This window comes from Oncorhynchus mykiss, chromosome 5 (assembly GCF_057628025.1).
Source record: "Oncorhynchus mykiss isolate SJ-2025 chromosome 5, ASM5762802v1, whole genome shotgun sequence".
In the NCBI taxonomy this organism is placed as follows: domain Eukaryota; kingdom Metazoa; phylum Chordata; class Actinopteri; order Salmoniformes; family Salmonidae; genus Oncorhynchus; species Oncorhynchus mykiss.
Window position 1 is genome coordinate 48,128,706 of NC_143026.1, and position 13,240 is coordinate 48,141,945.

Consider the following 13,240-nt stretch of genomic DNA (forward strand, 5'->3'; position numbering starts at 1 on the left):
TATTTCGGGTGTAGCAGAGTGCTTGTGCTTCAACTTTGGTTGAGAGAATGCCAAGTGTGTGCAAAGCTGTCATTAAGGGAAAGGGTGGCTACTTTGAACAATCTCAAATCTAAAATATATTTAGATTTGTTTAACACCTTTTTGGTTACTACAGGATATGTGTTATTTCATAGTTTAGATGTCTTCACTATTATTCTACAATGTAGAAAATAGTAAAAGTAAGAAAAAGCCTTGAATGAGAAGGTGTCCAAACTTTTGACTGGTACTGAAGTTCAGCTTTGCAGCGCGATTGAAATTTAAAGGCCCCATTAGCGGAGACCGCATTCAAGGTACTAAGTGTTGCATATGCAGTCTCAGTCAGAAATTACCTTTACATTTCTATTGCACAATCTGTAACGCTTCAGCAATACAGATTGAATAGAGCCCTATCACTCCTCGCTTGGCCACATGTTAATGGGCTAAACACTCCCAACACTCCTAGGTTGGTTCTATTAAGGATAACAAAGGTTGAAAAGGCTGTGGCGGTATGCCATTTTGTCAGCCTGTTATTGTCATGCAAAAGCCTTCTGGTCTCACAGGAATTGACCGTTAATTAACATAACCACGTTCTCTAGGCCTCCAAGCATACAAGCCACTGATGCACGCCTTTGGAACATCTACTTTAAAAAAAAGTTGAATAAATCAATTGAATAAACACCATCACCATAAAACCATTATTTATTTTAGGCAGGTCTAAAGAAAAAAAAATATTTCAGAAGAACAGAATATGAGTTGGCCTACTGCATGTTATCTGGCTATGCGCCATGCCATAGACTTATTCATTTAGCAAATACGATATGCTTAAGTCCGGTGCCATTTTATATTATATGATTTTAAAGTAAGAAGAATATAACTGAACTTAACTGAATAAAATAGAGAGGATATTTTTCCCATTCCGGAGCAAGAGTACGCATATGAATTGGCTATACTGAGTATTTGAAACAGGTCCTATATGCTAGATTTAGAGTTATTTGGCAACTTTAGCCATGAATGATACAAACTATAGAATGCCTTAGAAATCAAAAGATATATGGGCTGCATGATGCATCTATCGGCTATTGATGATTTTGGAAAGTTGCAAATAAAGCTTGCGCTCTGTTCCTTGTCTCAGGTTGCACACACTGTTCTCTCATCAAGTGATCATATGTTCACCCATCAGACGTTTCTCAATTTAATCTCGTCTTTAAGTCAAATCTTATTGGTCACAAACACGTGTTTAGCAGATTTTATTGCGGGTGTAGCGAAATGCTTGTGTGTCTAGCTCCGACAGCGCAGTAATATCTAACAAGTAATTTCTAACAATTTCACAACATATACAGAATACACAGAAATCTAAGTAATGGAATGGAATTAAGAATATATAAATATATGGACGAGCAATGTCAGAGGGGCATGGACTAAGATACAGTAGAATAGTATGGAATACAGCATATATGTACATGTGAGATGAGTAATGCAAGATATGTAAACATTATTAAAGTGACTAGTGATCCATTTATTAAAGTGGCCAGTCTATGTATATAGGCAGCAGCCTCTAATGTGCTCGTGATGACTATTTAACAGTCTGATGGCCTTAATGTTTTTCAGTCGCTCGGCCCCAGCTTTGATACACCTCTACTGACCTCGCCTTCTGGATGATAGCGGGGTGAACAGGCAGTGGCTTTGGTGGTTGTTGTCCTTGATTACATTTTTGGCTTTCCTATGACATCAGGTGCTGTAGGTGTCCTGGAGGGAAGGTAGTTTGCCCCCTGTGAAGCGTTGGGCAGACCGCACCACCCTCTGGAAAGCCCTGCAGTTGCGGAGGCTGCAGTTGTACCAGGCGGTGATACAGCCCGACAGGATGCTCCCAATTGTGGATCTGTAAAAGTTTGAGGGTTTTAGGTGCCAAGCCACATTTCTTCAGCCTCTTATGGTTGAAGAGGCACTGTTGCGGGTGGACTGTGTGTGTGGACCAACTTGAAGCTTTCCACCTTCTCCACTGCTGTCCCTTCAATGTGGATAGGGGGGTGCTCCCTCTGCTGTTTCCTGAAGTCCACAATCATCTCCTTTGTTTTGTTGACATTGAGTGAGAGGTCATTTTCCTGGCACCACACTCCCAGAGCCCTTAGCCTACAGGGAGGAGCTGAGGGCTCTGGGAGTGTGGAATATTCCTGGTACCACACTCCCAGAGCCCTCACCTCCTCCCTGTAGGTTGAGGGCTCTTGTAGTGTGGTGCCAGGAAAATAACCTCAACGTCAACAAAACAAAGGATGATTGTGGACTTCAGGAAACAGCAGAGGGAGCACCCCCCTAATATGACCCATTATGAAATGGGCATGAACAAAAAAGACGTCATCCATATGCCCTGGAATAGCGAAAGGAGGCCACTTTCCCACCATTACGTTTTTCACTAATGTCAGGGCTACTCCTGTTACTCCTGTTATTTCGCTGACCATGGGCTCTCCAACCCTGTTCCTGCAGCTACCCAGTGCTTAATTTGGGAAACCAAGTGAAATCTGTATGGGAACATCGATAGTAACATGTTTTCACAACTAAACATATTTCATTAAACTGTTGACAGACCCACTGGAGAAACGAATGGAGAGAGGGGATGAGAAACGCACGATGGGGAGATATTCTGTTGCTAAAGGTAATGTGTCAGCCTATTAATTATGAAAATATAAAAAAATTCCCTTTTTCTAGGCTATTCAAAATTTAGGCTAGACCAATTTGTTTGTTTTTCTGCTGTTTCATTGTGTTATGTTTTTTGTGGATGTTTCAAAACCTGTTTTCCACTCAGTTTCAACCTGTTGTTGAACTTCTTTCATATATGGACGAGCAATGTCAGAGGGGCATGGACTAAGATGATGTTTTGATGATGTCAGAGTGGTTAGAGTGACAATAGAGCCCTGAGCACCAGGCCATTAGCAACCTGATGATTGTTAGCGAGCTGGGTACTACTAACGCATGTGCAGAGAAGATTACCGTGACTCAGTGGTCATGTAGAATTTCACTGCAGTCATGACTCATGATAAGGTCTCCGCAACAACACTGGGTGCTATTTGGGCCATACCAAACTCAACAAGAAACTTTGTTGTCATGCCAACTCCGCCCTGTTTCTAAGGGAGATATGGGAGATGAACAGGAGGCAGCACTGTAAGGCCAACGACAATAGTGTGCACACACACACAGATAGAAACATTCTCAAGATAAAAAAAGCATACTCATTCCCAAGTTCAAAGTTAGTTTATTTTCAATCATATACATTTTTTTTTTTACATACACTGTACTTTTAAAATGTTAAGTGTTTTAAACAGGTTTCAGTTATTTTTTTTATCTTTTGAACCATTTTCTTTGTTTGTTTTATTTGATTGGAATTGCTAGCCTTTGGAGCTTGAGATCGATCGTCAGCGTGAACAAGATAAATTATTTTCAAAGTGATAACTATCATGTCAACTAAATGGTTCACTAACTTACATCAGAAAAAGAGAAGGAATGGGAAAAAAATCTGAAATGCCCTGATTCAGATGAACCAAATCATCTGTTTAGATTTCAACTTCACATAACAACTCTCAACATCTACTATAATCTGTTCTGTTCCTAACATTATTAGCTATTCACAACATCAGCCCCTTGGTTTAACTATAATAATTGTTTCTTGCACTGTTATAGTATGATCATCGAGAAGTAATAATGGACACTAGCATTGTTGTTTCAATGACTAGGATAGACTCATTTGAAATTAGTCAAAGATATTTTGGATGAATGTTATGCCAGAAATCTTATGGCATAAATACAACGGTTGAGCAATGCAGACAGGCCTCGTGGACAATTAATTAACTGTAAAGGCAAAATTTAATTTTTACATTTAATTTAGTCAAAGCTTTTGTGTGGTATGTCTTTCACAAACACTTTCAGTTCAAATTACAGAAATTATCATTCTGTATTGATACCCCTTCCCCAACCATAATGTCCCAACCAAGTCTAATTCTAGTTTTAATGTGACTGTACACAAATACACTGTATATACCCCTCATCATATTTCCAATGACATACTCTACCACGATACTGTTAAATGTACATAACAAGAACACGCAACAGTTTAAAGAAAACCCTTACATTGACTCCTCTGCCCTGAGGGTCCTCATAACGTAGTGTACAAAGTTAAGGCCCAAAACATCTGAGAACATTGTTAAAATAACGCCCTTTGTCCACATGCCTTTTCCCATTAAATTCAGCTGACAAATGCTGATTTATTGGAAGTCATAGGTATAGTAGGAAACCACATCGTTTACATTGATTTCTGACACCTACAGTACATACTGATGTGCTGGCTGTCTAAAAGAAGCAGTTGGAATAAAATAGGCCCACTTCCAGCATTTTAGAACATTTACTTTTCTGATTTAATGTGGTATTTCGTTTCCTGACACAAGAACAAGCCAGTTGATCAGAATATATCATGGAGTATCAGAAATTGCCATCTGTCTAGACAGAAAACTACTTTGAAGTCAGATTTTGCAGTAAAAAAATGGTGTAGATACAGCATTTTGACTTTGTAGAGCAGTATGGTGGAAATTAGTTAATACTACACACAAATCAGACAGAAGCATGATGTGCTGTTGTACATTTTCCACTGGATGTTTTTAAATATAAGAACCCACACGTTTGTAATTATTATTACCGAAGTGAAGCGGGTCCTTGTTTTGAAAGACTGAATCTCTCACTAACAACTAAAACTGTACAGGGACGATCATTAAATGCAAAAATGTTTATTTGTTGTGAACTTTTTATCCTACGCATACAATAACAAAAACATCTTCAAATTTCTTTAGATAATATACCTGGCCATTTCAACAGATCAAAGATTTTTGACCAAATTTGTAGTTACTGAGTTTTGCCTTTGTAGGGCAAGCATAAACCAGTCGTAAGAAAATTGTTGGTAATTGATCTAAAATATTATATACATTAAAGTTCTACCCTGTTCTAAAACATTTCTTAGAGCCTGTGAACGGGAAGCCGAGCCCTATCCTGGATACATCTCAGAACCCCCGTTTAGCACTTTATTAGCTCTTTAAAGCGTATGCTTGGCTCTTTGAAGTGTACTGTACTGTATACAGTACTTACAAGTAATTGCCCACTTATTTACAGTATGGAGACATTAGAAATACGGGTGTAATTCTAATTGAAATGTGACTATCAATATTACTTCTATAGGTTTTTATTAATTATGACATACTATCTATTTACAGTATTTATATGGTGTTGTCCATGCAAGCAAGAAAGTTATACATTTTTGCTAATGCACTGGCTTGCAACAAACATGCAGGAATGCCTTAACAATTTGAATGTCATAATAACAAGACAAATGCACACAATGAAACATTGCTGCTATCCCAACCAATCTCCCAATGTTTCTGTAAACTGTGCTTAATCTAGAAGTGTAGTAGATTAAACTACGTATGGATCTCATGCGTATCTACTACGTATGGATCTCATGCTTATATACAGTATACAAACAAAAGTAAAACGGATGATTTCATCCCTTTATTGAAATGTAAGGACACTGATCAAATAAGACATTTACAGATACAAACCAAAACCATACAAATTAGGAGGTATTCTGCTCAGTTGCTAGGTAACTATATAGGTCAGAAGAACATTTATATGATGATGACTATCTGATAACAAGTCCATTGTGTTTTAAAAAGTAGGTTTAAATTCTACATTATTTAGTTATTCAAAGATGCAACAATAACATGGTAATGGTCGTAGTATAGTTCCAATAGGGAGGACATGGGCATCGGTCAGTAGTGGTGACTATGTGCATCTACAGTATGTGCAGACAATGGGTGTGAAATCATGCAGAATCAGATTGAACAGGACACGCTAGACACTCGGGTTTCAACATTTCTGGTAACTTTCCAAAAAATGTCCAGGTTTTCCAGAAAATCCTGGTTGGACAAGGGGAATAATCAGTGAGGGAATCTTCCAACTGGGAATCCTCCAACTGATATTTACGGAAAAACCCAGAATTTTGGGAAAGTTACCATAAATATTGCAATCCTAACAGACACCAACTTCAGATTCTACTTCAAATAATACCTAAATTCAGCATCTCAGTAATGGGGTCCGTCAATCTGTAGCTTAATTTCAGTGCACGCATCGTTGTATATCTAAGATGAGGAAACGGCATAATTCCAAACAAGGCACTTCCCATTATTCTGATTCAGTCAATGAAAATAATAAATAAATCAATAATACAGTCAAAAATTATATTTAACATTACTGGTTTTATAGGTAGTCGATATATCACCGGCTTCCCTTTTGACAATATATGGCATTAAGGTAGTACTCATTCAATGTAAATTAAAATGGATGCCATTTGAGGAACAAAACTAAAAACGAAACTATGAGGTAACCCCCCCCCCCAAACCGTTCTGTGCTTCCGACAGTAATACACATATAAGGCGACTGTCTCCTGAACTACTCTTCTTTACACCACAGTAGTGACACAGAAACAGAGTGAGTGACCTTCCTGGTTGTGGTTAGGTGACATTGGGAATGACATGCAAGGCTGTGGGTGGGACTGTCCACAGACAGTGGAGTGGTGCAGGGATGCAGTCAGAAGAGATTTCATTTCACAAAAACACAAACCAACTACGAGAACTTAAGGTTCCAGCTCAGCAACAGGGTTTGGGTGAATTTACATTTCAATTCAGTCAATTCTAGTTCTTATTCCAATTTTCCTGGCCTAGTGGTTAGAGCGTTGGACTAGTAACCGAAAGGTTGCAAGATCGAATCCCAGAGCTGACAAGGTAAAATCTATTGTTCTGCCCTTGAACAAGGCAGTTAACCCACTGTTCCTAGGACGTCATTGAAAATAAGAATTTGTTCTTAACTGACTTGCCTAGTTAAATAAAGATAAAATAAAAAAATAAAAAATGCATTTCCATGAGAAATGTGGAATTGGAATTTCAGTTGACATTCAGAATTGACTGAATTGAACCCAAACCTGCTCAGCCCTGCTCCTGCAGAAGATCACACACTGTATGTATATTTATATATCCATCATCAACCGAAGCTCCCCATCCACAGGTTTTGTCACCAATATGGTTGAAAAGAAGTTCAATTACGTTAAATGGTATTATAAACAAAAGTATTTATAGTTGTAATTTATCATATAATTTGTGTTAGCTTTTGTAATCATGCAGCAGGACTAAAAGGCAAGGGGTCAAACTAAGGTGAAAGGTTAGGGGTCAAATGTCAGGGGTCAAGGTGGTGATGTCATGTGGCAAGGTGTGCTATAGAAGAACATCCAGTACTGCCTGCCTGCCTGCCTGCCTGCCTGCCTGCCTGCCTGCCTGCCTGTCTGCCTGTCTGCCTGCCTGTCTGCCTGCCTGTCTGTCTGTCTGTCTGTCTGTCTGTCTGTCTGTCTGTGTCTCACACAGCTGTACAGAATTACATATTTACAAAGGGCGGGGGTGCTATGCAGTGTCGAGCACTAGCACTAACACCTCCGGAAATAATCACATGAAAACACACCAATTTGTCACCCACACAAGAGACAAACCCAAGGACCAAACCTAGAGGTTATTAAAACATAGTAATACAGTCACATAGGGGAAAGTGAATGGAGGTTTATACACTGCTCAAAAAAATAAAGGGAACACTTAAACAACACAATGTAACTCCAAGTCAATCACACTTCTGTGAAATCAAACTGTCCACTTAGGAAGCAACACTGATTGACAATACATTTCACATGCTGTTGTGCAAATGGAATAGACAACAGGTGGAAATTATAGCCATTTAGCAAGACACCCCATAAAAAACACTGAGCACGTGACAGTCTGGAGACGCCGTGGAGAACGTTCTGCTGCCTGCAACATCCTCCAGCATGACCGGTTTGGCGGTGGGTCAGTCATGGTGTGGGGTGGCATTTCTTTGGGGGGCCGCACAGCCCTCCATGTGCTCGCCAGAGGTAGCCTGACTGCCATTAGGTACCGAGATGAGATCCTCAGACCCCTTGTGAGACCATATGCTGGTGTGGTTAGCCCTGGGTTCCTTCTAATGCAAGACAATGCTAGACCTCATGTGGCTGGAGTGTGTCAGCAGTTCCTGCAAGAGGAAGGCATTGATGCTATGGACTGGCCCGCCCGTTCGCCTGACCTGAATCCAATTGAGCACATCTGGGACATCATGTCTCGCTCCATCCATCCATGTCCAGGAGTTGGAGGATGCTTTAGTCCAGGTCTGGGAAGAGATCCCTCAGGAGACCATCCGCCACCTCATCAGGAGCATGCCCAGGCGTTGTAGGGAGGTCATACAGGCACGTGGAGGCCACACACACACTACTGAGCCTCATTTTGATTTGTTTTAAGGACATTACATCAAAGTTGGATCAGCCTGTAGTGTGGTTTTCCACTTTAATTTTGAGTGTGACTCCAAATCCAGACCTCCATGGGTTGATAAATTTGATTTCTATTGATAATTTTTGTGTGATTTTGTTGTCAGCACATTCAACTATGTAAAGAAAAAAGTATTTAATAAGAATGTCATTCATTCAGATCTAGGATGTGTTATTTTAGTGTTCCCTTTATTTTTTGAGCAGTGAATATTGCTGTACAGTAATGTATGAAAAGGGCCCACTTTGCCACATCGACTGAAGCACAGGCACCTGCAAGGAATTTGGGTTACCAGCAGCCAGTCAATTTACACTTCACAGAAAGATGACTGTCTCAGTATTTTTTAAATTTTTTTTAATGGTGCCATATTTTTTTGGGGGGGATGGGGTGTATAAGTAAAGTAACAAGAAGTTCATATTTCATTGTTTTTTCTTTTTGAATGAAAATGCAAGCTTAACTTTCACAATCATTATTCTTTACGTTTTCTTAAATCCCTTTTAATATGATACTTTTTTTATTTTGAATAATCTTTGTTTTTTTTCAGGTTTTGGTGGGTTGGTTGGTTGTTTGGACATTGCGTTTCACCTTCTGAAGAACATTGGGTTGCGCAGGCAGGCTGCTAGTCACCTGCAACACCCCAGGTGTCCTGCGGAGGTCTCCAGGCTGCTGTCAGTGTCTGAGGCCAGGGTCTGGTCGGTGGACATGGAGGAGATATCGTTGACGGAGGGGGAAGGGAGGCTCTCACCACTGCTGTTCACGGCTGCACCTGTGCTGAGGGAATCAACAGACAGCCGGGTTACAACGAACTAAGAGGAACTAAGGAAGTACACTGAAATTCCAATTCCAATTTTACTTCAGTGCTTTTCAATTAGAAAAATGTGGAATTGGAATTCCGTTTGCCTTCTGAATTGACTGGAATTTTAATGGAATTGACCCCAGCCCTGCCACAGACACTACCGGACATTCTCAGTCAGTCACAACCCTTATTGTGACACATAACCCCACACAAAAACTGGACACTCGGTCACAACACAACCAAATAGTACACCCAGAACCCTACATACAAACACATCACAGTGTGTCACCAGATAGGTGAGAGGCGAGTTAAGGCTGGGGTACTCTGTCGGCTATCTCCTTAAATACAATAATATCACATTAGTGTAATAATAAGAATGTAATACTTTTATGTTAAAAGATGTAGTTCCCTATCTACCTACCTGTCTTTGGAAACATTACAGACCAGGGTGACATTTCAGCATTCATGTGCAACTTTTTATCACTAGATGGTGATGAATTTCTGCAAACATACAGACATGCTTAGGCTACAGGACAGTATAGTACAGTACAGTATTTGAATGCACTGTAGGTACACAGTATGGATAGTAGCCAGACCATTTCTAATACAATATAAATATATTTGAGGCAAATGTCTTTCAATAGGCAGTCCTGTTTGTCTTAAGTTTCATCTTGTAAGCAAGAGTTTGGTGAGTAGACAGTTATGCTTTTAAGATTAATAAACGTTTGTCGGTGTTCTGGCTTGTTAGGATGTTTAACCGAGGGTTACATTTATACAAATGTTGAATTATACTGGGTTTGTTTTCCAATCATTTAAAAAAAATAGATTTTTTAAAGTCATCCCAAGTGGATGGGGTTGGGGGATATATGCCTCCTTTTTTTAAATATATATTTTTTATTATCCTTCAAATATGTATATTGCATAAGATACATAAGGTAACCGAGGTGGTTCCCTATAGAATCCCTTCCCTATGTGTAAACTTGATTGTGTTCACCCTAGATAGAGCTCTACTGAGGTTCGGTTTAACATGGTAGTATTTTGCTCTAGTCTAGGAGAGGTAGATGCAGCCTTCCAACAGAGGTAAGGCAAGCATGGGGGTCCAAGGTTTTCTTCTGGGTATTTTGTTGTTTTTAGCAGTTTTTTACATTTTATTTATACACTGCTCAAAAAAATAAAGGGAACACTAAAATAACACATCCTAGATCTGAATGAATGAAATATTCTTATTAAATACTTTTTTCTTTACATAGTTGAATGTGCTGACAACAAAATCACACAAAAATTATCAATGGAAATCAAATTTATCAACCCATGGAGGTCTGGACATGGAGTCACACTGAAAATTTAAGTGGAAAACCACACTACAGGCTGATCCAACTTTGATGTAATGTCCTTAAAACAAGTCAAAATGAGGCTCAGTAGTGTGTGTGGCCTCCACGTGCATGTATGACCTCCCTACAACGCCTGGGCATGCTCCTGATGAGGTGGCGGATGGTCTTCTGAGGGATCTCCTCCCAGACCTGGACTAAAGCATCCACCAACTCCTGGACAGTCTGTGGTGCAACGTGGCTTTGGTGGATGGAGCGAGACATGATGTCCCAGATGTGCTCAATTGGATTCAGGTCTGGCGAACGGGCGGGCCAGTCCATAGCATCAATGCCTTCCTCTTGCAGGAACTGCTGACACACTCCAGCTACATGAGGTCTAGCATTGTCTTGCATTAGGAGAAATCCAGGGCCAACCGCACCAGCATATGGTCTCACAAGGGGTCTGAGGATCTCATCTCGGTACCTAATGGCAGTCAGGCTACCTCTGGCGAGCACATGGAGGGCTGTGCGGCCCCCCAAAGAAATGCCACCCCACACCATGACTGACCCACCGCCAAACCGGTCATGCTGGAGGATGTTGCAGGCAGCAGAACGTGCTCCACGGCGTCTCCAGAATCTGTCACATGTGCTCAGTGTGAACCTGCTTTCATCTGTGAAGAGCACAGGGCGCTAGTGGCGAATTTGCCAATCTTGGTGTTCTCTGGCAAATGCCAAACGTCCTGCACGGTGTTGGGCTGTAAGCACAACCCCCACCTGTGGACATTGGGCCCTCAAACCACCCTCATGGAGTCTGTTTCTGACCGTTTGAGCAGACACATGCACATTTGTGGCCTGCTGGAGGTCATTTTGCAGGGCTCTGGCAGTGTTCCTCCTGCTCCTCCTTGCACAAAGGCAGAGGTAGCGGTCCTGCCGCTGGGTTGTTGGCCTCCTCCACGTCTCCTGATGTACTGGCCTGTCTCCTGGTAGCGCCTCCATGCTCTGGACACTACGCTGACAGACACAGCAAACCTTCTTGCCACAGCTTGCATTGATGTGCCATCCTCGATGAGCTGCACTACCTGGGCCACTTGTGTGGGTTGTAGACTCAGTCTCATGCTACCACTAGAGTGAAAGCACCGCCAGCATTCAAAAGTGACCAAAACATCAGCCAGAAAGCATAGGAACTGAGAAGTGGTCTGTGGTCACCACCTGCAGAACCACTCCTCTATTGGGGGTGTCTTGCTAATTGCCTATAATTTCCACCTGTTGTCTATTCCATTTGCACAACAGCATGTGAAATCAGTGTTGCTTCCCAAGTGGACAGTTTGATTTCACAGAAGTGTGATTGACTTGGAGTTACATTGTGTTGTTTAAGTGTTCCCTTTATTTTTTTGAGCAGTGTATTATAGTGCACTCCTGACGTGTCTCACTCTACTGTGTGGGAGTCGTTAAAAGCATATCTAAGGGGCCAAATTATTTCATACACAGCGTATGACAATAAACAGCGCACTAAACGCTTATCGGAGCGATCTCAACTCATTCTAGATGTGGACAACAGATATGCCTCTTCTCCGATTCCTGAACTCTACAAAGAGACTGCTACACCAATCGGAATTTGACAATATTTCCACTGAACAAGCGGAGCAGCTTCTGTTTAAGTCGAGGCAGACATTTTATGAACACGGTGAGAAAGCTGGCAAGTTGTTATCTCACCAGCTTCGACAATCCGCTGCTAGCAGCACCATACCTGAAATGTGTGTTGCAGCTGATTTAACTTCTACCAATCCCAAATAAATCAACAATCAATTTAAGCAATTCTACTCTGCTCTTTACTCGTCAGTGGCTCTTCCTGACACATCTCGTATGCATGCATTTCTAGACAATCTGGACATCCCCTGTCTCATCTCAGATGAACAAACTAACATGGATGCCTCAATAAGTGATGATGAAGCTACTCTGGCAATCCAGTCCATGCAGAGCAGTAAAGCTCCTGGGCCTGATGGCTTCCCTATTGAATCTTATAAAGCATTCTCCTCTAAACTATCCCCTAGGCTCAGCTCAATATACAATGAAATCCTTTCTAGTCAGAAACTGCCCCAGACCCAGAAGACCCATTCTGTTTTTCTTAAAAAGGACAATAACCCCCTAGACTGTGGCTCATACCGCCCCATAAGCCATAAGACATCTTATTGTAATATGCAGAACTCAAGAGGTCCTCATTAATCTTTCCTTTAGAGGATTAGATAGAGCCATTTGCTCTGAAGTTAAATGAAATAGCCCTATCTATAATTTCTTGTAGATTAAAATCGGATTGAGCTCGTTCTGTTTTCCCGGGCTGGAATTGACACCAGCATAACATGGTATGGCATAATGGGTAACCCCTTGCCCCCTATGACATGGTTGTCTAAAAACATTAGCAGAAAACAAATAGATGAGGGGCCCTAGGACCGAGTTTGGGAAACTGACCAAGTTAAAGAGCAGAATTTTAAACTAAAGATACAAATATTTAAGCAAGTAGGAACACAACAGTTGTTTGGTTCTTGTAAAAGCCCTATGCTCCCATAGCAATAGAACAGTTTTATTTCTTTGTATGCTCCTATCTTCCCGGAGCAGACATTTAAGCTTCCTGTTGAATCTGTGGCGTTAAACTATCGTAGGTAGCTAGCAAATCTCAAGTCTTTGTCCTAGACAAAGCATCAGACTGCGAAGAATGA

General features: G+C 41.0%; 1 protein-coding gene across 20 annotated transcripts in view; it reads right to left on the reverse strand.

Annotated features, from left to right (window-relative positions):
* Positions 1-5,549: 5,549 nt before the first annotated feature.
* LOC110523975 (mitogen-activated protein kinase 10) overlaps positions 5,550-13,240 on the reverse strand; it is an 89,463-nt gene continuing 81,772 nt past the window's right edge. For 11 of the 20 annotated variants that reach the window (XM_021603180.3, XM_090235057.1, XM_090235066.1 and 8 more), the window contains one exon: positions 5,550-9,189. In XM_021603180.3, coding sequence (XP_021458855.2) covers positions 9,047-9,189 — 143 coding nt within the window. In that variant the 3' untranslated portion in view covers positions 5,550-9,046. Of the gene's footprint in view, positions 9,195-13,240 lie in introns of all 20 variants that reach the window. The other 9 variants (XM_090235065.1, XM_090235062.1, XM_090235059.1 and 6 more) reach the window with 2 other exon arrangements.